Source organism: Saccopteryx bilineata, chromosome 2 (assembly GCF_036850765.1).
Source record: "Saccopteryx bilineata isolate mSacBil1 chromosome 2, mSacBil1_pri_phased_curated, whole genome shotgun sequence".
NCBI classification, from domain to species: domain Eukaryota; kingdom Metazoa; phylum Chordata; class Mammalia; order Chiroptera; family Emballonuridae; genus Saccopteryx; species Saccopteryx bilineata.
Window position 1 is genome coordinate 183,874,678 of NC_089491.1, and position 20,231 is coordinate 183,894,908.

A 20,231-nucleotide genomic window follows, 5' to 3' on the forward strand; every position below is an offset into this window, starting at 1 on the left:
AGGAGTTGTAGTCAAAGAGTATCTTTTTGTGTGTGTGTGTGTGTGTGACAGAGACAGAGATAGACAGAGAGAGGGACAGATGGGAATAGACAGACAGGAGTGAAGAGAGGTGAGAAGCATCAATTCTTTTTTGCAGTATTTTTTTTTTTTTTTTTTTTTTTTTTAGAGAGAAGAGAGGGAGAGACAGAAAGGAGAGACAGAGAGAGAGAAGCGGGGGAGGAGCTGGAAGCATCAACTCCCATATGTGCCTTGACCAGGCAAGCCCAGGGTTTCGAACCGGCAACCTCAGCATTTCCAGGTCGACGCCTTATCCCACTGCGCCACCACAGGTCAGGCCTTTTGCAGCATCTTAATTGTTCATTGATTGCTTTCTCATATGTGCCTTGACAGGGGGCTACAGCAGACCGAGTGACACCTTGCTCAAGCCAGCGACCTTGGGCTCAAGCTGGTGAGCCTTGCTCAAACCAGATGAGCCCACGGTCAGGCTGGCGACCTCGGGGTTTTGAACCTGGGTCCTCCACATCCCAGTTCAATGTTCTATCCACTGTACCATCATCTGTTCAGGTTCAAAGGGTATCTTAATTACATTATTCCTGGGGAAGTTCCCCTGTGAGGCCAGAGCTCCACCAACAAATGCTACCTTGTTTTCCTCTTTTCGTTACTGGAGTGTCATTTAAATTAACTGAAGCCTCCTGTGGGTCCTAAGCTATTATACAAGTTGATGTAACTGTGTTAATATATTACAGCGTATGCATGAATTTTAAGAGTGTGATTAGTATTTGGTGATACAACTGAAGAGAGCTCTTTGGTGCAATGTAGCTTGCTTGTGTATGTCTGGCTGGCTGTGATGAGAGAAACAAATGAAAGGAAATCTTCTGGCTCTCCCTCCAAGAAAACGCTTTCCAAAATGGGGCCTCGGGTCTCTTCCCTGACATTGCAGTTGCCCTTGAGGGAATCTCCCGATTAGTAGATCAATCCACAAGATCTAGGAGTTTGTCTACATATCCCTTTCCTCTTTAGTCTGCATGCCTGAAGCAGATCGCATTGGTGTTCTGGGACTCATAACCACTCCTCTCTTTTGGCCTAAAGACTCCTCTTTCTATCATAGGCCTATGGATAAAAGCAAGAGGCAACAGAGCTTGCTTTCCACGCAGTGTTCCATGTTCTCTGGGACAACAGACTGGGTAGGGCAGAGCTCACACTTTGTGACCCACAGTAAAAAATGTATCAATCTCAGCAACCCAGTGTAGATACAGACACATCTCAAAAGACAGTATTTACCTTTACCATGTGATATATACACTTTGATATTGTTCTCTCCCTGTGCTACTTAATTTGTTTAAAATGTTCATCTTCATACACTAAGTTGACTTCAAACCCATTAATGGGTCCTTATCCACAGTTGAAAATTTGGACAGAGGAACAGAACCCTCTCCTAGTATGTAGCTCTAAGTCAGAAGAGCTCAGGGTTTGACCAGATGAGACCAACGGGTACTACTGAAGTCATTTGTGAAGATTTCCTGACTAGCACAGGTGCTAGGAATATGTAACATAAATAAAAGCCATCTCTTAATTCGTAGGCCCAAGGTTAAGCAGTGGGAAAAGATTTACATAGAAGAAAATGCTTTGAATCAGGTCTTTTGAAAATATAATCAATTATATGTGCATGTAAAACAGAACCAATTACATTTCAGCATAAAATATTCTTGATGACTTTCAGGAAAATTTCAGATTTGGTAATTATTTTTGATTCATTATCTACTTGGTGTGCATTATTAGCACATGGCTAGGAGAGCTTCTTTTTTTTTAAGGTATGTATTATTATTATTATTTTTTCATTTTTAGAGAGGAAAGAGAGAGAGAGAGAGAGAGAGAAGGGGGAGGAGCTGGAAGCATCAACTTCCATATGTACCTTGACCGGGCAAGCCCAGGGTTTCGAACCAGCGACCTCAGCATTTCCAGGTCAACGCTTTAACCACTGCACCACCACAGGTCAGGATCTTATTTTAATCAATAACATTTAAATCTCCTGCAGGTATGAATCAGAGAGTCTACTTTATGAGCACACGAATTTGGAATTATTTCTGCTTTCTCAGGGACCATTCATTCTGAAACATATATGAATTTCATTTGCATTGACTTTTATATTTTACACGACCAAGTCAATACATAAAAACCAACGGATAACCAACCTTGACCCCATATCCATGAATGGCAGGGAGAAAAGGGTGAATTGATTGTTTTCTACAAAAGGGTTTTCCCGCAGAAGCCAGTTCCTATGCATTGCTCTTGCAGCCTGGCCTCACAACGCTTCTCTCGTGCTGGTAAGTAACAGTTGATATTTGTGTCCTGAAGCACCAAGTCCTGCAGCACCTCAGGGGAAGCCACTCTCACATATACTGGGAATCTGACCTAGCTAGCTTCAAAATTTCCATTCAAGTGCCCTTGAACAGGTAAAACCACAGTAGGCAGAGTCCAAGTAACTCAAAGTAAGCATCTTGTGTTTTCTCAACTCTTCTTTTTTATCTTAAAAAGGCATGAAAATTTTGCACAAGCTACACATAATCCACATTTATTTCAACACACACAAAATCCCCCCCCCAAATAGTAAAATAGATGTTTATCCTGTGGATTCCCATACTCACCTGGGATGCTCTGCTCAGCCCTACCTTATTCAAGCCCCGGGTTAGAAGCACCGATGGGAGAACTTCTCAGCTCCTGCACCAAGGTGGCCCTACTCTCTTCAAAGGTGGACAACAAAGCCAACAAACAAATGTGATACTTTCTGCTGTCACCACACCCCTAACACTTACAGAATTCTAATATACACAACATTTACTGTATCCTTGCTTTTTTCTAGGCATCTTCCTGAGCATTTGCATTTGTATTTTTTAAACTTATTTACTTCTTATAACCTTGTACGACAGATATTAATATTAACCCCCAATACACAAATAAGAAAATGGAGGTTACACAACTAGGGAAAATTAAGGTCAAGCTCACTTCTAGGTCCTCCCAAAAGTGCACTATGCTCTTAACCATGATCCCCTGCCTATCCTACCAGAGCTATGAGTGTGTAAATACAGTAAAGTAGCATGCTATGGCCCTGGCCGGTTGGCTCAGCGGTAGAGTGTCGGCCTAGCGTGCGGAGGACCCGGGTTCGATTCCCGGCCAGGGCACACAGGAGAAGCGCCCATTTGCTTCTCCACCCCTCCGCCGCGCTTTCCTCTCTGTCTCTCTCTTCCTCTCCCGCAGCCAAGGCTCCATTGGAGCAAAGATGGCCCGGGCGCTGGGGATGGCTCTGTGGCCTCTGCCTCAGGCGCTAGAGTGGCTCTGGTCGCAACATGGCGACGCCCAGGATGGGCAGAGCATCGCCCCCTGGAGGGCAGAGCATGCCGGGTGGATCCCGGTCGGGCGCATGCGGGAGTCTGTCAGACTGTCTCTCCCTGTTTCCAGCTTCAGAAAAATGAAAAAAAAAAAAAAAAAATGTAGCATGCTATGCAACAGCAATGCTTACTGACCCTAATACTCAGAGTAAATCATAAAAAAAATTGTAAAGTCTCCTCATCCCCCACCCCAGGTTTTACACTGATAAGTCACACAGAAGTTAAAAACTACCTTCTCAGACTTCTTCTCTTGACAAAACAGTAGGTGTACAAGGTCACCGTAGATTAGGTTTAACCTGAGGTTTCCAATTGTTTGGTTATTAATAAATTAAGACTCTAAATCTCCAAATGTAGGTGCCCAGTTTTTCACAGGTAATCCAAGGCCACCAGGAAGGATTAAGCAAAATTGGAGAGAGAGGACCATTTACTCAGGATGAACAAGAACAAGAAACCAGCAAGTTAAGTGCCCTGGGAACATGGTCTCCTGACCTACCCCATGTTCACACTGTGCCCAGAACCAAGACTCTCCAGGTATGGGCACAAGCAGCAATTGCAAAAATGGGAGGCTCCACTGACTCTGACCTACTGTCGGCACAGAAGGGTTTTATTACCCCTTATCCTCCACTGCTAGTCTAGTCCATGGCCACCTCCTGAACACAGGCCTACAAAAGGGGGCAAAGAGGTTCCCAAGCAACAGTAAGAAGATAAGCAGGCGCCAAAAGTCACAAACTTGTTAAAGGGCCTGGGCTGCCCAGTGCTCTCTGACAAATAATTTCTGTAAACTGTTGCTCACTTCCATGTTAAGAATGCCCAGGGCTGCCCCAGGTCAATGTGTAAGGATACATGGGGATCACCTGGAAGACCTAAGAAAATACAAATTCCAGGACCTCAGAGATTCTGGAATGCTTTTAATAATCACCCCAGATGAGAAAGCTTCACTGTGGGCAAACATTTCTCTACGAGTTTTGGTATAAGATCGTAATCACCCATTTCTGGCTCTTTCCTACACTTGACTGTAAGCACCGTGAGGGCAGGGATGGTTTTAATCTTTGTATCTCCAATGCCCAACACAACAGCAGGCTCCTGGTTGTGACTGATATCTTTATAAGCAATAAAGTCCTGCGCGCTGTTCTTAGAGCGACTGAGCAAAACACAGAGCACTTGATTAACACCAGGAGACTGACAGGCTGATTTTTTTTTTTGACAGACAGAGAGAGAGTCAAGAGAGAGAGTCATCTAGGGACAGACAGACAGGAAGGGAAAGAAATGAGAAGCATCAATTCTTCGTCGCGGCACCTTAGTTGCTCACTGATTGCTTTCTCATATGTGCTTTGAAACGAAGGGGGGCTTGCTACAGCAGAGTGAATGACCCCTTGCTCAATCCAGCGACCTTGGGCTCAAGCCAGCAACCTCTGGGCTCAAGCTAACGACCATGGGGTCATGTCTATGACCCCACAACTCAAACCAGCAACCCCGTGCTCAAGCTGGTGAGCCCGCACTCAAGCTGGTGAGCCCGCCCTCAAGCCGGTGACCTAAGGGTTTCAGACCTTGGTCTTCCGCATCCCAGTCCAACCTCTGTCCACTGCTCACCATCTGGTCAGGCTGACATGCTGATTTAATCCCTGAGGAACTGCAGCTTAGAATTTGGCAGAGTACTATTGCCTTTGCCAGAGCAACAAGATAAACATGTTCCTGCATTTCCAGTCCTTCATTCAGTTCTACTGCAAGGATAAGATGTGAAACCTTAGCCTTGCTCTGAAGAAGTCTCTGACTTACTTGTCTGAAGATAAGAGGAACATGATGGTAGGATGAAATCCTTCGCGGTTTGGGGCAGGGTGGCTTTCCAATTCTCACATATGGATTCCTGGGCTAAGCAGAGGTTTTAAACCAGCACCCCCAATTCTGAGAAAGAGGCTCCCACCAGTTATGGGGTTTAGCACCTTTGTGGGATTTTCAACTTGAAACCAGCAATACTAGTTTTTTCCTACTCTGAAACCTGGTGGGGAGGGAAGGGTGGCAGGGAAAAGGAAAATCTTTTACCAAGCTCTGGTAAGAATAAAATTTTATAACTGGAGAAGTGTAGGTTGGACATAGAAAAATCTTTCCTTGGCAGAGTTGTCAAGTACCTGGAAATCTGTTGGAGTGCTGAAGCACTCACGTCTCTAGAATTTCCTGAAAAACAGGATCTTTTAAATAGGCTGAGGACAGAACCATATGCCCTTCTGAATATACTATCCGCTCTATAGTTCTGCACTGGGTATGTCATTCTCATGTTACAGAAGGGGAGAGATCTTATGGGTGGAAAACTAAAACCATGTTTGTTATTGCCATCCTTAGCGTGGCATTCAAAGTTCCCGAAGAGCTGACTCCAATTTACTGACCTAGTTCCATAGTCCATGTCATGCCCTCTGACTTCCCTCTGCATGTCACTTATGTTAGGCTAGCACCAGGACTGTTACCTAGCTGATACACCCCAGTGTAAGTGTGTAAGGAGGGTTAAAACACTGAAATACTTTTGTGCTGGTTAGCAAATAGTGACTGTCCCAGGCCCACCCCCAAAATCCCCACCTGCTGCTCTGAGCCCTTCCCTGGAATCCCAAGGAAGTAGTAAATAAAGAGTTAAAGCCTGGTGTAGCGCAGAGTGGGGGAGACGTCTAGGACCAGCTGCAGCCCAGCTGGAGCCCAGTCTCCACATTGATTGCTAAAATAGTTTGATTTTTAGCTCAAGCTTCCACATTGCCCAAACACTCATCTTATTTTCATGCCTCTGGGCTTCTACTGGTGCTGTGCCCTCTGCTCAGAATGTCCTTCCTTCCTGCCTTCAAACCTCTTGAACTCTCGTATTTCAGACCTTTGGCTGCAATACACATTTTGCCATGAAGTCCGCCCCAATCCCAATCACCCTCTTAAAACAACCAGCTGTTCTAACACAGCCACGTGGCCTTTTCTTTAAACCCTTTATAAGCCCTATATTCTGTCTAGTTTTAATTATTTAGTCACAAATTCCAACAGATCTACTTACCTCCCTCCTGAGATTTTAAGAATAGACTTATAGGTAAAATTATCATGCTGAATACGTTTCCAGAAAGCCATCTGGCCCAGCTGACCATCTCCATGACACTAACACAGTCCTCTCTGACAAGGTCCCTCTTACATGAAGACTTGCTTTGCAACTGAGGGGCTTGGTATCCCAGATTCTTAGCATGGCTCAGGAGGGCAACAGTGACACCTTCCAAGGTCCAGCAGCTAGGGCTCAGGTGGAAAACAGAAAGTCAGTGTATGGACTCCCTAAACCTATCAAATAACAAAAATACAGCTTACTAGCAACACCCAGGGATGGAAGGGCTGGCTCAGGATGGCTTCCTAATTGTACTGACAGTGTCTCTTCTCATAGACAAGAGCCTCACCTGTCATGCCAGGGGACAGACCTGCCAAGCAGAAGGGGTTCGCACACCTTGACTTTACTTCAAACGGCTGATTTCTTTTTGGCTTCTGGACTCTCATTACTTTGAAAAAGAAGCACCTCAACACATACTAGATTTAAACCTCCTGAGGCAGCCTTAAGGATCTTGCTGATACTTCCACCCTCCATAATATCTGATGATTACATTACTAGACACATTCAACACTTATTATATGCCAGGCCCTTTGTTCAATGCACTCAGCCATACTAACTCATGACACCCTGTTACTAGGTATTATCATTATTCCCATTTACAAATGGGAAAACTGAGGCAGGGAAAGGTGACACGATTTGTCCAAGACATACTTGAGGACTGACCCAGTTGGCAGCCTGGCTCCACGTCTCTGTTCTTAACTACTACTCAATGTCCAATAAGCAGCAGGTATACAAAAAGGTTTGCCAAATACAAAACAAGTGCTCCCTGGGTTCCTTGGCTAAAAAGATACTGGCTATTTAACAGGGAGTTTTGTAAGCCCTTAATACCCTCAAACTGCCCTGGATCACCTGGAGCTAAGTCAGCACCACAAAATGGACTGTAATCCAAACAAGGGTCACTGGGGAGAAGCTGCGTGTACCCTGCTTAGGGGTATGTGAATGGGGACAGATAAATGCTCTGTTTAAAGGGTCCATGGGCAAATGAAAGGTGTGGTGGTAGTTTGACCACTTTTGGGAATGACATATTTATAGTTATTATTAAAGCAGAGAGAGGTGAGTGGACCATCAACAGAGAGCGAGCTGGCTGGGCCCCTCTTCTCTTTCTCCTCCCTGTGACCTGACAATGCCTGTCTATCTTGGTTTCTAGCCATTTGTAAAGACCTCATGGCTACATGGGCCTCATGGGCAGAGCGGCAGGGAGGAGGGCGAGGGAGCAAGGAGTCATTTATCACTGTCAGGAGAATGTGCTGCACACAGCAGGTCAGGCTTTCTTCCCTGCTGCTCCTGCAGCTAGAGCTGCAAATATTGAAAAGATGCAGAACATGCACATCGCAAATAACCATTCATCACCTGAGCCTGGGGAACCCAGAAGAGTCCGTGTTCCACATGGGGCTGCGTGGCACTGACTGCAGCCCCAGGAACTCGGAACACAGGGACTCTCCAGGTGCTTGATCTCTGTCCTTGCCAATCCCCATCCTGGACAATCCACTGAGGTTTGGGGTTAAAAATCTTATGAAATGACACGCGAGCCCCTCCTTTCTCTACAAAGTCAGATTTCCAGATTGCTATTAGCAATCAGACTGCTGCCAAGGTGGATCATAATCATTAAATTATGAAAATAAGAGTGGCTGGAAGGAAATTAATCCCAGGTTTACTAGGGAAAGGCCTGCTTTCTTGCAACGTAATGTGATACTTCTCTGGTGATCCTGAGAAGCATGTCCACGAGGTCTAAGGCAGGACAGGAAGGTCAGAACTCTCACACCAAGGCAAGACCGAGAAATCCTTCCCTGCCCAGCACAGCTTGTCAGAGACATCAGCACGTACATTTCCAAAGACTGGGTTAGAAGTGATTAAACACAAAAAGAGGGAAAAGGACAGGGTATGAATTTTCCAATTACTCTTTAAAACTCAAGAGTCAAGCCGTTAGCAAATGCAGGCTTTCCCAGTAAGACTAATAATGCTGAACTAATTAGACCCACAGGAACGGCCAGCATATAAATTTAGGCCCAAAAGAGGAACACTATCCCTTTAAAAACTGCCCGGGGATTAGTGGAAAAGGTAATGAGGAGTGTCAGTTGGGGCTGCTTTATTAGGTGGCTCTCTGGAGGGTAGAGCCTGGGGTTTCTGCAACAGAGCTTCTGTGCTTGATTCAATAAATCAATTTATATTAAATGCAGTGCAGCTCTGAGCTGGCTTAATCAGGCTCTCTGCGGCGCTTCTCAATCTGCTTACCCACGTCCTGTCCCTGTTTGCCTGGCTGGCTGCACCATCAGAGGGCACTGAAAAAAAGAAGAATGAAGAACGAGCTAGAAGCGGGATCTACATTACTTCTAAAGCTGGACCCAGCAGCTCCAGACCACGCTTGGGCACTGCCTCCAGCGAGTTTTTCTTCCCAAAAATGTTTGGATTGTTGGTAAGCAGCCCAGGGCTGTCAGGCCATGGCTCTCATCCCGAGCTGGGCTCCAGGCTGTGGATCAAGAATAAAGGTCACCCCACACAGAATGGAAAGGGTTGGCAGTGAAATTGCTTTTGAATTTAATCATCAGGGTCTGGCCTGACCAGGAGGTGGTGCAGTGGATGGAGCACTGGCCTGGGACACAGGGAACTCACGTTCAAAGCCCTAAAGGTGCCAGCTTGAGCATGGGCTCATCCAGCTTGAGCGTGGGATCATAGACATGATCCCATGATCATTGGCTTGAGCCCAAAGGTCACTGGCTTGAGCAAAGGGTCATTCACTTTGCTGTAGTCCCTCCTCCCCATCAAGGCACATATGAGAAAGCAATCAATGAACAACTAAGGTGCCATGATGAAGAATTGATGCTTCTTATCTCTCTCTTCCAGTCTGTTTGTCCCTCCTTTTCTCTCTGTCTCTCTCACTTAAAAACAATATCCTCAGGCTCTGAAACACTCTCCAACAAATCACAGGGAGAGCCCAGAAAACAAGTGTCAATGGCCGCCACCCGTTTAGGTGGCGGTGGGGAGGCTGGAGAGCAAGGTGCTGCTGAACAGGGCCAAAGAAAAGGGTCTCCCTTCAGGCCAACCAGCGAGCGACTGCTGGGGACAAGTCTGCCCAAAACACAATGACTAATGTCCCTGAACATTTGAAAAGTGCTTATTCCATCCTCAGGTTGAGAGGTTCAGTCGAGCAGTTGAGAGGACAAAAGCCATAGAATGTGGCCACACTATTTGGCCTCCCTGGTTGTGCTTAGCTGTCCATTAAAAAACAAAACAAAAACAAAAAAACTCTTGCCTGACCTGTGGTGGTGCAGTAGGTGAAGCATGGACCTGGAACACTGAGGTTACTGTTCGAAACCCTGGGCTTGCCTGGTCAAGGCACATATGACAAACAATCAATGAACAACTAAAGTGAAGCAACTATGAGTTGATAGTTCTCACTCTCCCAACCCCCTCTCTCCTCTCTCTGTAAAATCAATAAAATATTAAAAACAAGAAAAAACAGAAAAAAAACAAGTCTTTGCTGTTGGGATGTTTGGTTACAGATGGCTCCTCACATCATCCTCCACCCCAACTAGACCCATACCCTCACATGACCAAGGGGGGCAGTGTCATGTCATCATCACCCCCCTAACAAAACTTTCTGTCGTGAGGGAAATGTTCTGTATTTGCAAGGTCCCATTCAGTGGCCACTACCCCTGTGTACCTACTGAGCACCTGAGGTGGAGCTAGTGCAACTTGGAAAACGAATTGGGATTTTATTTACCTTTAATTTAGATTTAGAAGGCCACTTGTGTTTAGAGAGCACACAGAACAGAAAAGATTACCTTTGCTTTAATAAAAGGGAATGCTAAGAGGGAGAAAAAATGGTAGTTGACCCCATTCTGTTCCCAGTGGAAAGTCCTGATTTGCTCATCACTTTAAGGGAAATGCAGGAGGGAAAATTACCCTGCTGTGTCATCAAGTCAAATCGTAGAGAGCAAGGGCTGCAAGAGATAAAAATGGAAGGTCACTGTCTCTGGAACCCTTCTAATGGAACCTATCTTTTCCAGACGTTCTGAAAGAGCAGAGCAGAGCCCTTCCCCCACCAGAAGCAGAGGTTAGCAGCATGGGGCCAAGGAAGCATTTTACAAAGAAAAGCGAGAGGCCCAGGATTTGCCCAAGGCCCCAGAATCTTGGCAGAGCAAGGCCCAGTACCAAGAAGCCTGTCTCCCAAAGCTGTAAACTAATTAGAAGCCATGCCATCTCAGGTTACAGTCCTGCCTGTCCCCTGAAACAAGACTATCATAAATGTCAGAAAGGCTTTGCTTAAATAAAGAATTCTGGTGTACTTTACTCATAACCAGAACCATCTGGAAGCAATCTCACATTCACACAATGGACTTCTCTTCCTCTTTGGCCCTCACTCTCTCTATAAATCCCATCAGCTCAGAAACAGCTGCCGGAGCTGCTGGCCTGCCGCCAGGGGTGAAGAAGCTGCAGCCCCTCCCATGCGATTGTCCTCCTGGGCCCCCAGCGTGCTCGTCACCCTGTGTGGCTGGACAAAGAGCGCTGTGAATATTGATCTTACACGAGAGAGCAAAATCACCAGCAGGCACAGGCGCAGGGACCCGGGACCACAAAGCCAGCTGTGAGAAACTGTTGTTTCAACTCGGTAACATAGATGCTTGCCAGCAAATTATGGCCTGAGAGGCCTCAGAGGGCTGCGAGTCGGGACACCACAGAGCTTGCAATGCCAGCTACTGTGCATCACGCAATAGCAGCTGAACACAAAGGGCTGGGGAGGAGGGGCACCAGCTTGCACTGAGTTCAAGGCCAGGATTCTGGCACCAGGACTAGTGACACCAGTCAGAGAGGTGAGAGCTGGGCAACTCCAGGGACCAACTCAGCACTGGGAGTTCTGTTAGAAAATGCCTTTGTAAATCACACCACTGGGCAAACTATCTGAGGAGAGGCGGGAAGGGAGGTGGGGGAGTCAGGGAAGAGACTTGATTTCATTCTGAAGGTCCTGGTGACAATAACCTTTTGTCTTCTATACAATCTGGGCCTGCCAAGCTGCTCCATAGTCTCTGAGAAAGCACGAGGGTGGAAGAGAAAGGATCCCTGCCAGGAGTCAACAGACTCATCCTTAATTATGAGACAAGGCTTCCCAGAGCTGACATCCTCTCCCACACTTCCTCCCTGCTGCAGACATACTGCAGAACACTGGCATGATGCTACTCTAGTGAGAGCAGCCCATTTTTCTAAAACCAGAGAGCTGGTTTTTTGGGGATCTCCCTCACCATCATACCCCAAAATCATACACAGGCGCTTAATGGTGAGTGTGAAATATCATGTTTTAGTATGGCCAATGGTCTAGGGTCAGACTGAGAATTGAACAGTTGCTGCCTAAGTGATTAACTGCTCCAGAAATGCTTTGTTTCACCTTCTTGCACCCTCAAGGACTCCAGGAGACAGTAAACCTGTTGACTACACGTCCCCTGCTTAAATTAATGCTACAGCTCAAAACAGAATAACAGTGCCTAATCTTACCCTGAAGAAAAGTTGACTGGTGCACTGAATCAGAAAGAACCCTGCACCAGTCAGAAACCTGGGTTCTAGTCCTAATGCTGACACATCTGCATTGGTGGAGGCTGAGGAGGTCGCCTAATCCTTCTCAGCCTCAATTTGCTCAACTGCAAAATGACAAGGGGAGGACCCACCCAGCATCCAGCAAGTCAGCACAGTAGCACACAAGGTACACCTTGATGTGATGCGGCCTGGGTTCACATCCCAGCTTCGCCTCTTCCTAGCTGGAACCCTGAGTGACTTAGCCTCTGTGCCTCAGTTTCCTCACCTGTAAAAAGGTGTCCAGCTCAAAGGATTAAGTATGAGAAGTCGTGTAGAGCGCTCATCATAGCGCCTGCACCTCAGCTTCCCCAGTAACTATCAGCTACCCCGCATTACTGTCGTGATTCATGGGGGACAAGGGGGAATAAGAAGTTCCACAACTAGGTATTTACTACAAGGATCAAACACATAGCTTTGCAGAAGGTGAACCCTTTATTTGTTAGATTTGAGAGAAACCAAGGTCAGAGGCCAAGCTGAATTCTGAAGCCAAGAAACATAGAGGGACTAGGCAAGGACTGATTTGTGTCCTTGCACATGACACATTCCAAGTACTCATCAGCTCAGCCTTGAACAACGCCGGGTTTCCTGGCTGTGCACACCCATCTATAAAACTGTTTTCAATTTGCACTTAGTCGAATTCGTGGATGAGGAACTCAGCAATGCAGAGGGCCAACTGTCTATTCATTAAAAAAACCTGCATATAAGCGGATCCACATAGTTCAAACCCGTGTTGCCCAAGGGTCAATTCTAATTTAAGGCTTTCATGGGGAATCAAGCTGCCAATCCTCATTTCCCTTTCCACGGAATTGCTAGCTCAGAAAGGCAGCAAATTGTGGTCCCATGGTTTAAGTCCTAAAACATAAGTGCTAGATCAGACAGAGGTTTTTCTTTAGAGGTTGAAAATATTTTTAAAGGGAATTCATTAAAATTGGGGAAAGGAGCCTGACCAGGCGGTGGCGCAGTAGATAGAGCGTCGGACTGGGACGCAGAGGACCTAGGTTCGAGACCCCGAGGTTGCCAGCTTGAGCGCGGGCTCATCTGGTTTGAGTAAAGCTCACCAGCTTGAGCCCAAGGTCACTGGCTTGAGCAAGGGGGTTACTCGGTCTACTGTAGCCCCACGGTCAAGGCACATATGAGAAAGCAAGCAATGAACAACTAAGGTGTCACAATGAAAAACTGGTAATTGATGCTTCTCATCTCTCTCCGTTCCTGTCTGTCCCTGTCTATCCCTCTCTCTGACTCTATCTCTGTCTCTGTAAAATAAAAAATAAAAAATTGGGGAGGAGTTCACATAGGCAGTGGTCTAAATTGATTTTAGACTTCCCAACTTCTTCCCACAAAGATGTAAAGAGCTCTCCTTTCCCTTAAATATCATCTTCAAGTCAAAAGTAAAAACAGATAGGAAATAGGCCTGACCAGGCGGTGTTGCAGTGGATGGAGCATCAGACTGGGATACAGAGGACCCAGGTTCGAGACCCCGAGGTCGCCAGCTTGAGCACAGGCTCATCTGGTTTGAGCAAAGCTCACCAGCTTGAACCCAAGGTCACTGGCTCGAGCAAAGGATTACTCGGTTTGCTGTAGCCCCACGGTCAAGGCACATATGAGAAAGCAATCAATGAACAACTAAGATATCGCAACGAAAAACTGATGATTGATGCTTCTCATCTCTCTCCGTTCCTGTCTGTCTGTCCCTATGTATCCCTCTCTTTGACTCTCTTTCTCTGTCTCTGTAAAAAAACAAATAAACAAACAAAAAACCAAAACAGGAAATAAAGCAAAGGTGTATGTTGATCTCCAATCATAGCCAGAGTGGGAGCCCAAGCCACGTAGAGAACCACACTGAAGCAAATCAGCTAATCATGTCTGAGGAAGCCCTTCTCACCCTGGCTTCTCAAAGCTCAGTGTGGCGTTCCTTACACTAAATACAGCCTACTTATAGGCTGCTTATTGACTTAGAACCATGCTAGTGTCGTGTATGTGTAAGAGAGAGAAAGCATATAAACTTGGATATAATATATTCCCCGCACCTTAACTACAGTTAAAAAATTATGAAATGAAGGTAACCTTTTTTTTTTTTTTTAGTGAGAAAGACAGTGAAAGGGACAGACAGAAAGGCAGGGAGAGAGATGAGTAATATCAACTCATAGTTGTGGCCCCTTAGTTGTTCACTGATTGCTTTCTCATATATGCCTTGACTGGGGAGCTCTAGGTCAGTCAGTGAGCCCTTGCTCAACCCAGTAACCTTGGGGTTATGTCTATGATCCCATGCTCAAGCCAGTGACCCTGCGCTCAAGTTGGTGACATTGGGTTTCAAGCCTGGGTCCTCAGCGTCCCAGCCCAAAGCTCTACCCACTGTACCACTGCCTGGTCAGGCAATGAAGGTAACCTTTCTCCATTTATTGAACCTAGTTCTGACTACTTAGATCTCATTTGCCTGTCTGGCACAGAAGGATTGCTCAAGTTCTCCATGTCTTATATGCAAGCTCTTCATTCCTACTCTTCCCATTGGCCATTCACAATGCCTACCTGTGCCCCTCAACTTCTGTCCATTATTCCCCTTTCTTCCTTTCACCCAGTTAGTTATAGCTTCCTGTTCACTATGTGCTGAGAACAAGACCAGTCATGGGGCTCCCCCTCAGGGAGCTTACCAACTACTTGAAGAGATGTATTTAAACAGGTAACTAAAATAACTAATGACTTACGTCTTCCATTTATCCCCTGGCCTATATAATCTAGGCCTATATAATTCTTGTTCATTTCCTTTCCTTCTCTGTCTTCTGCCTCTATCCCTCCATTTGGCTCTTGAGACCTCATATATACTCTCTATTGATTTTTTTCCACCCTGGGTACCTACACATCTGCTTTCTCTCCTTGTCAGCCTCCTTCAAACTCCTCTTAGAACCACTTTCCTAAAACATTGCTTTTATCATTCATTCTCCTTCTCAGAAACACATAAGAGTAGCTACAGTTTCCCACAGTAAATAAATCTAAATGTCTCTGCCTGGCTTCCCTTATCCTCTCATATATTCTCTCAATCCCAAATCAGTCTGATGTCCCAGACACTCCCCTTCCTTTTGCCATTTTGCTTGCTACCTGGACAGACTCTTTTTTGTGTGTTTAATATCACATGGTTCTTGACCTGAGATGCCTTTCCTTTCATCATCACAAATTCTGCAAAATCGAGACCAAAACCCACCACAGATTTCCAAACTAGAGTAGCCTTCATCTTAAAATTTTCTGTAAGAGTGCTGATTCTGCTGATTGAATATAAATGAATTTACAAAGAACACCCAGTTGGGTTAAGCCAGCAATTTTCAATCTTATTCATCTCATGGCACACATAAACTAATTACTAAAATTCTGTGGCACACCAAAAAATATATTTTTTGCTAATCTGATAATAAAATAGGTGTATTTTTGATTCATTCACACTGGATGGCTGCTGTTGCGTTGGCTGTTGACATCCTTTTTAATTTGACAATCTGAGGCAGGAGTCGGGAACCTATGGCTCGTGAGCCAGATGTGGCTCTTCTGATGGCTGCATCTGGCTCGCAGACAAATCTTTAATAAAAAAATAATAATGTTAAAAATATAAAACATTCTCATGTATTACAATCTATTCATTTCCTACTGCTCATGTTCATGGTTACGGGTAGCTGGAGCCAATCACAGCTGTCCTCCGTGACAACACCAAATTTTTATTGGCTAATGCGTAAGGTACATGGGTCGTTGTATAGCTCTCACAGAATTACATTTTAAAATATGTGGCGTTCATGGCTCTCTCAGCCAAAAAGGTTCCCGACCCCTGACCTAAGGGAAAAGAGGTCAGTGCCTCTGAATAAATAAGGTAGTGTATGTTTGAAAAATTCTTGCAGCATGCTGGTTGAAAATCGTTGGGTTAGGGTAATGACTTGGGCACCAAAACTCCAACAAAACTAAGAGCTGCATATATAGTAGACCTTTTCTCATTAATATGTTCATGTTTTAAGAGTAAATTTTTAGGCTTTATGGGTCATAGGGTATCTGTTGCAACTACTCAACTGTCCTGATGTGTGTGAAGGCAGCTAAAGATCAAAGGTACACAAACAAATATGCCTGAATTAAAAATCTTTTTATAGAAAGGGGCCATGGGTAGAATTTGGCTTTGGGGCCACAATTTATTGATTTATTGTAGAGAAAGAAGAGTGGACACTGGTGAGGACATCCTCTTTTGGATGGCTAAGTATAACAAGAAGCACCTTAGATCAGCCCATTTCCTCTCTGGGTAGTTCAACTGTTCCTTTAAGATAGCATGTACCCTACAAGAAGATTCCCAGCCTAGAAGTCATCACCACAAGAATTGGGACTGTGACCATCTGTTATAGCTATTTTGGTCAATGAAGAAGAGATAACAGAATCTACTTCTTTGCCTGTGTTGGAGGTTGGGTCTATTGTCTCGTTCTTTGGCTATCATTCAGACTGGCAAGAGGCTCAGTGGTCAGGACCACAGGGCCTAAGGGAAAATCTTTACCTACATGTCTATGTGCCCAGAACTGCTCTCTAACTTATTCCTTGCACCAACCCTAGTATAAATAAAAGTACTTTATCATTGTATTTATTTTTCAGATGAAATAGCTGTGGTTCTAGTCACTGTTAACCACTGATCTGCAACAGAAATGGTCTTGTGCTTAGACAGGTGTGTTTTGGGAGTGAGATGCCCCCTGCCAAGATCGCTTATTTCATTTTGAATGTGATAAAACAATGATAGCTCATTACTTCTAGTCCTTATAATGACCCTTTGAAGAGTATGTATTTTTTCACTAGATCCATAGAAAATTGGGCTCACGGGGGTGAAGTTGTTTATGCAACTTTACCCATTTAGAAAGGTGAGAAATAGGGTTCAAATCTAAGTCAGTCTGGCCCAATTAACCTTTGGTCCACTCCTTCAAGCCCCTGGCCTAAAAAAACAAGTTTAATGTGTTTTCAAAGCCCCCAAAAGCCTGCTGTGTGTCAGGTGAGGAATTATGTCAGCTTTGTGTGCTCTCGTGGCCCCAAGGAGAACCTCAGAGAGGCAGGTAGGCAACCAGCCTGGTGACTTGAGAACTGTGCCCAGGCGCCAACAACAGAGGCTGCGTCGCCCTGGCCCTGGCCCACAGGCCTGGGTGGCTGGTGCACATCCTGACTCAAATCGCATAAGTGGCTGGTTAAGGTGGTGATACTTTCTTTCCACACAGCTCGGCACAGGGGAGAGGGAGGCATGTTCTTACCAGCCTGTCATATTAAAGTCCCTGTAGAGCATCTTCTTTCCAAGTTCCTTTCTCTGCACTCTCCTTGGAAACTCCAAATGTGTGAATTCATTTCCCAGCAAGTGAGGCTGCATGAATGCCTAATAGCAAAAAGAAAAAAACAAACAAAAAAAACCCACACACAGATTTAAAGGGAAAAAATAAGACTCTAGGATGTTTTGCAAATCAAGACAGGCCATATTTCAAAACAACAAAAATATTATTCTTATATTTTAAGGAAAATAAATAGATTTAAGAGTCTCAATGTAAATAAAAACCACAGACTTAACTTATTAAAAGCTGTAACTTTTTCATTTGATATGAAAAACTAATTGAGCCTGACCAGGTGGTGGTGCAGTGGATAGCCTGTCGACCTGGGATGCTGAGGACCCAGGTTCGAAACCCTGAGGTCGCCGGCTTGAGCGCAGGCTCATCTGGCTTGAATGTGGGATCAGAAACATGACCCCACTGTCACTCAGTCTGCTGTACCCCCCCCCCCCCGTCAAGGCACATGAGAAAGCAATCAATTAACAACTAAAGTGTCACAAAGAACTAATGCTTCTCATCTCTCTCTCCCTTCCTCTCTGTCTCTCTCTCTCTCTCTCTCACACACACACAAAAAAAGAAGAAAAATTAATTGAAACCAAAGACATATATCACCCAAGTGAAAAGACAGTTTCTCCCAAGGTTAACTGTCTAATTCAAATTCAAGATGGTTTCACTTTCTGGCTGGCATGCTGGTGAGGCCACAGTTCACTCTGACTCTCTTCCTTGGCTTTCCTTGCTGTCTTCTTGCTCACACTCCTAGTTACCATGGCCTTGCCTTTGAAACCTGTGAGTCTCCACATCAACACAATGGCCTAAGTGAGTGGGCTGGGGCTAGCTACACCAGACAGAATTTTCTGTTGGATGCCCCCCATTTTGCACTGCAGTAATTTGATCATGTAATTGGAAGACTATTCCACAGCAGATGGCTTCTTCCCCTCCCCCAAATCCCTGTTCACACTACAAAAGTATTGAGCAAACAGCCACTGAGGGAATTGCTTTGACACAACAAACAGTCGCATTGTCATGTTCAAAATTCAGATCCAGCTATGGAAAAGATGAAATGCTTAGTGTGAACTTCCCTGCTCAGAAGACACACACTGTAAGAAAACCTGAACTTCCTCATACCAAACCATAGGCCTGCTAGTAGCATCATGGTGAAACGAATATTCTTTTTCTCTTTCTGGCAAGGAAAAGAGTGGGCAGAGCAACCCGCAGCCTGGCTCTGCAGGAAAGCAAGGGATTCCTGCTATAGGACAAGTGGCCCTAACCTCAGTCCAATGGAAACAGGCGTCTCCCACCAGTCCCTTTCCCAGGACCTGACACCACAGATCTGCTGATTCTCAAAATGGTTTTGGAGGTCTTTGTTGAGCATCTGTCATCCGGAGCTAAGCATATCATGAATAAAAGGAAGCAAGCTGAACTGTCACCAGGCTGGTCAGATTTGGCCGGATAATGGAGCTTAGAGCCAGTGATCTTGAGCAGGCTCAGGGACGTGACAGGCAGGACAGGAGCAAGGGTCCTTACTGTCTGCTGCAGCCCCCACAGGTTCCAGGTCTGATAAACACCCTGGGTCCTTGTTGAGGGACACTGAAACCTCTTCTAAGGGTGAGGCTGGGTTGCTGGTGAGATCAAGGATGCTTAAACCCTGGGACTCTTAAACAGAGAGGTTCTCTGGGAAGGAAGGGAACTAATGTTTAATAGGGCAGGTCAATGGTGTGGGCTTTGGGTGAGAGGGACCTGGGTCTGAATCCAAGCTCTGCATTTATCATTTATAAGCCGTGTAATTTTAGGGGGTGATTTAACTTTTCCGGCCTCAACTTTTTTTAATCTGTACAATGAGATTAATTATATATTTATTTCACACTTTTAATAATGAAATGATATCTCTAACGCACTTACCATGGTTGTCTCTTTTCACAGAACAATTATATTCACTTAATAATTATTGAGTCCTATTACATCCTGAGGATGATACTAACTAAGTGCTTTGTCACTTCTCAGTTCACCCTTCTGACAACCTTACTGGCTATATCATTTGTGGGGCCCAGAGCAAAATGAAAATATGGAGCCTCTGTTCAAAATAAAGAGTTTCAGGACAGTAACAGCAGAGCATTAAGCGAAGCCTAGAGCCCTGTGCAACTGCACAAGTCACACGCCCATGAAGCCAGCTGTGCTTACAGAGTACATGCTATTATTTCTCCTCTACATTTGTCCACCCATAAAGAACTAAGGAGCAGAGGCACAGGAAGTCACTAAAGAGTAGCATCCATTAGGTACCCTTATCACCTCAGAACCCAAAGAGGTCTCATAGGATGCCATTTGGGTCCTGCTTCAATAGTGGAAAGGAAGGTCATTGAGCTAAAGTCTGCCAGGCTTACACGCCTCTGCTGTGAGGAAACAGGGACACTGGAAGGTAGGCTTCCCCCTTGGTCCTCTAAGGGAGGGTTCAGTCTCTTCCAGCCCTGCTCCAGCCACCTATGACCTAACCTTGCCCAGAATGCTGGGGTTTGCCATTGAAGGCTGAAGGTGCCCAGGGCCGTTGGCCCCATCTACGACACTGTGGATGAGCCTGGGGTGTTTCTTCAGAGAAGCAGGTAAACTGATCTCATTTGCACAAGGGCCACTTAACTATGTTTTGCCTGAATAGTCAGGTTTTTTATTCTTCCCTCAAAGATCTCTGTTGTGGGTGTTGATAGTCCTATTTTCTGCTGCTTTGCTTAATATATAGTGTTTCCTTTATCCCTCCTACCTCAATGCCCCACTCATATTTCAGCCTGGGACCTACTCCTAATTTAGAGCTCTCTTTCCCCCTTTTGCCAACTTCTATTATGAATCTACCTTTGCCACCCA

General features: G+C 45.3%; 1 protein-coding gene across 3 annotated transcripts in view; it reads right to left on the reverse strand.

Annotated features, from left to right (window-relative positions):
* The window catches only part of PPM1H (protein phosphatase, Mg2+/Mn2+ dependent 1H), a 372,339-nt gene that overhangs the window by 92,765 nt on the left and 259,343 nt on the right, over positions 1–20,231 (reverse strand). For 2 of the 3 annotated variants that reach the window (XM_066258890.1, XM_066258889.1), the window contains exon 6: positions 17,316–17,434. The exons of the other annotated variant lie outside the window; for it this stretch is intronic. In XM_066258890.1, the coding sequence (XP_066114987.1) occupies positions 17,316–17,434 (119 nt within the window). The remainder of the gene's footprint in view (positions 1–17,315; positions 17,435–20,231) is intronic. 3 annotated transcript variants of the gene reach the window in all.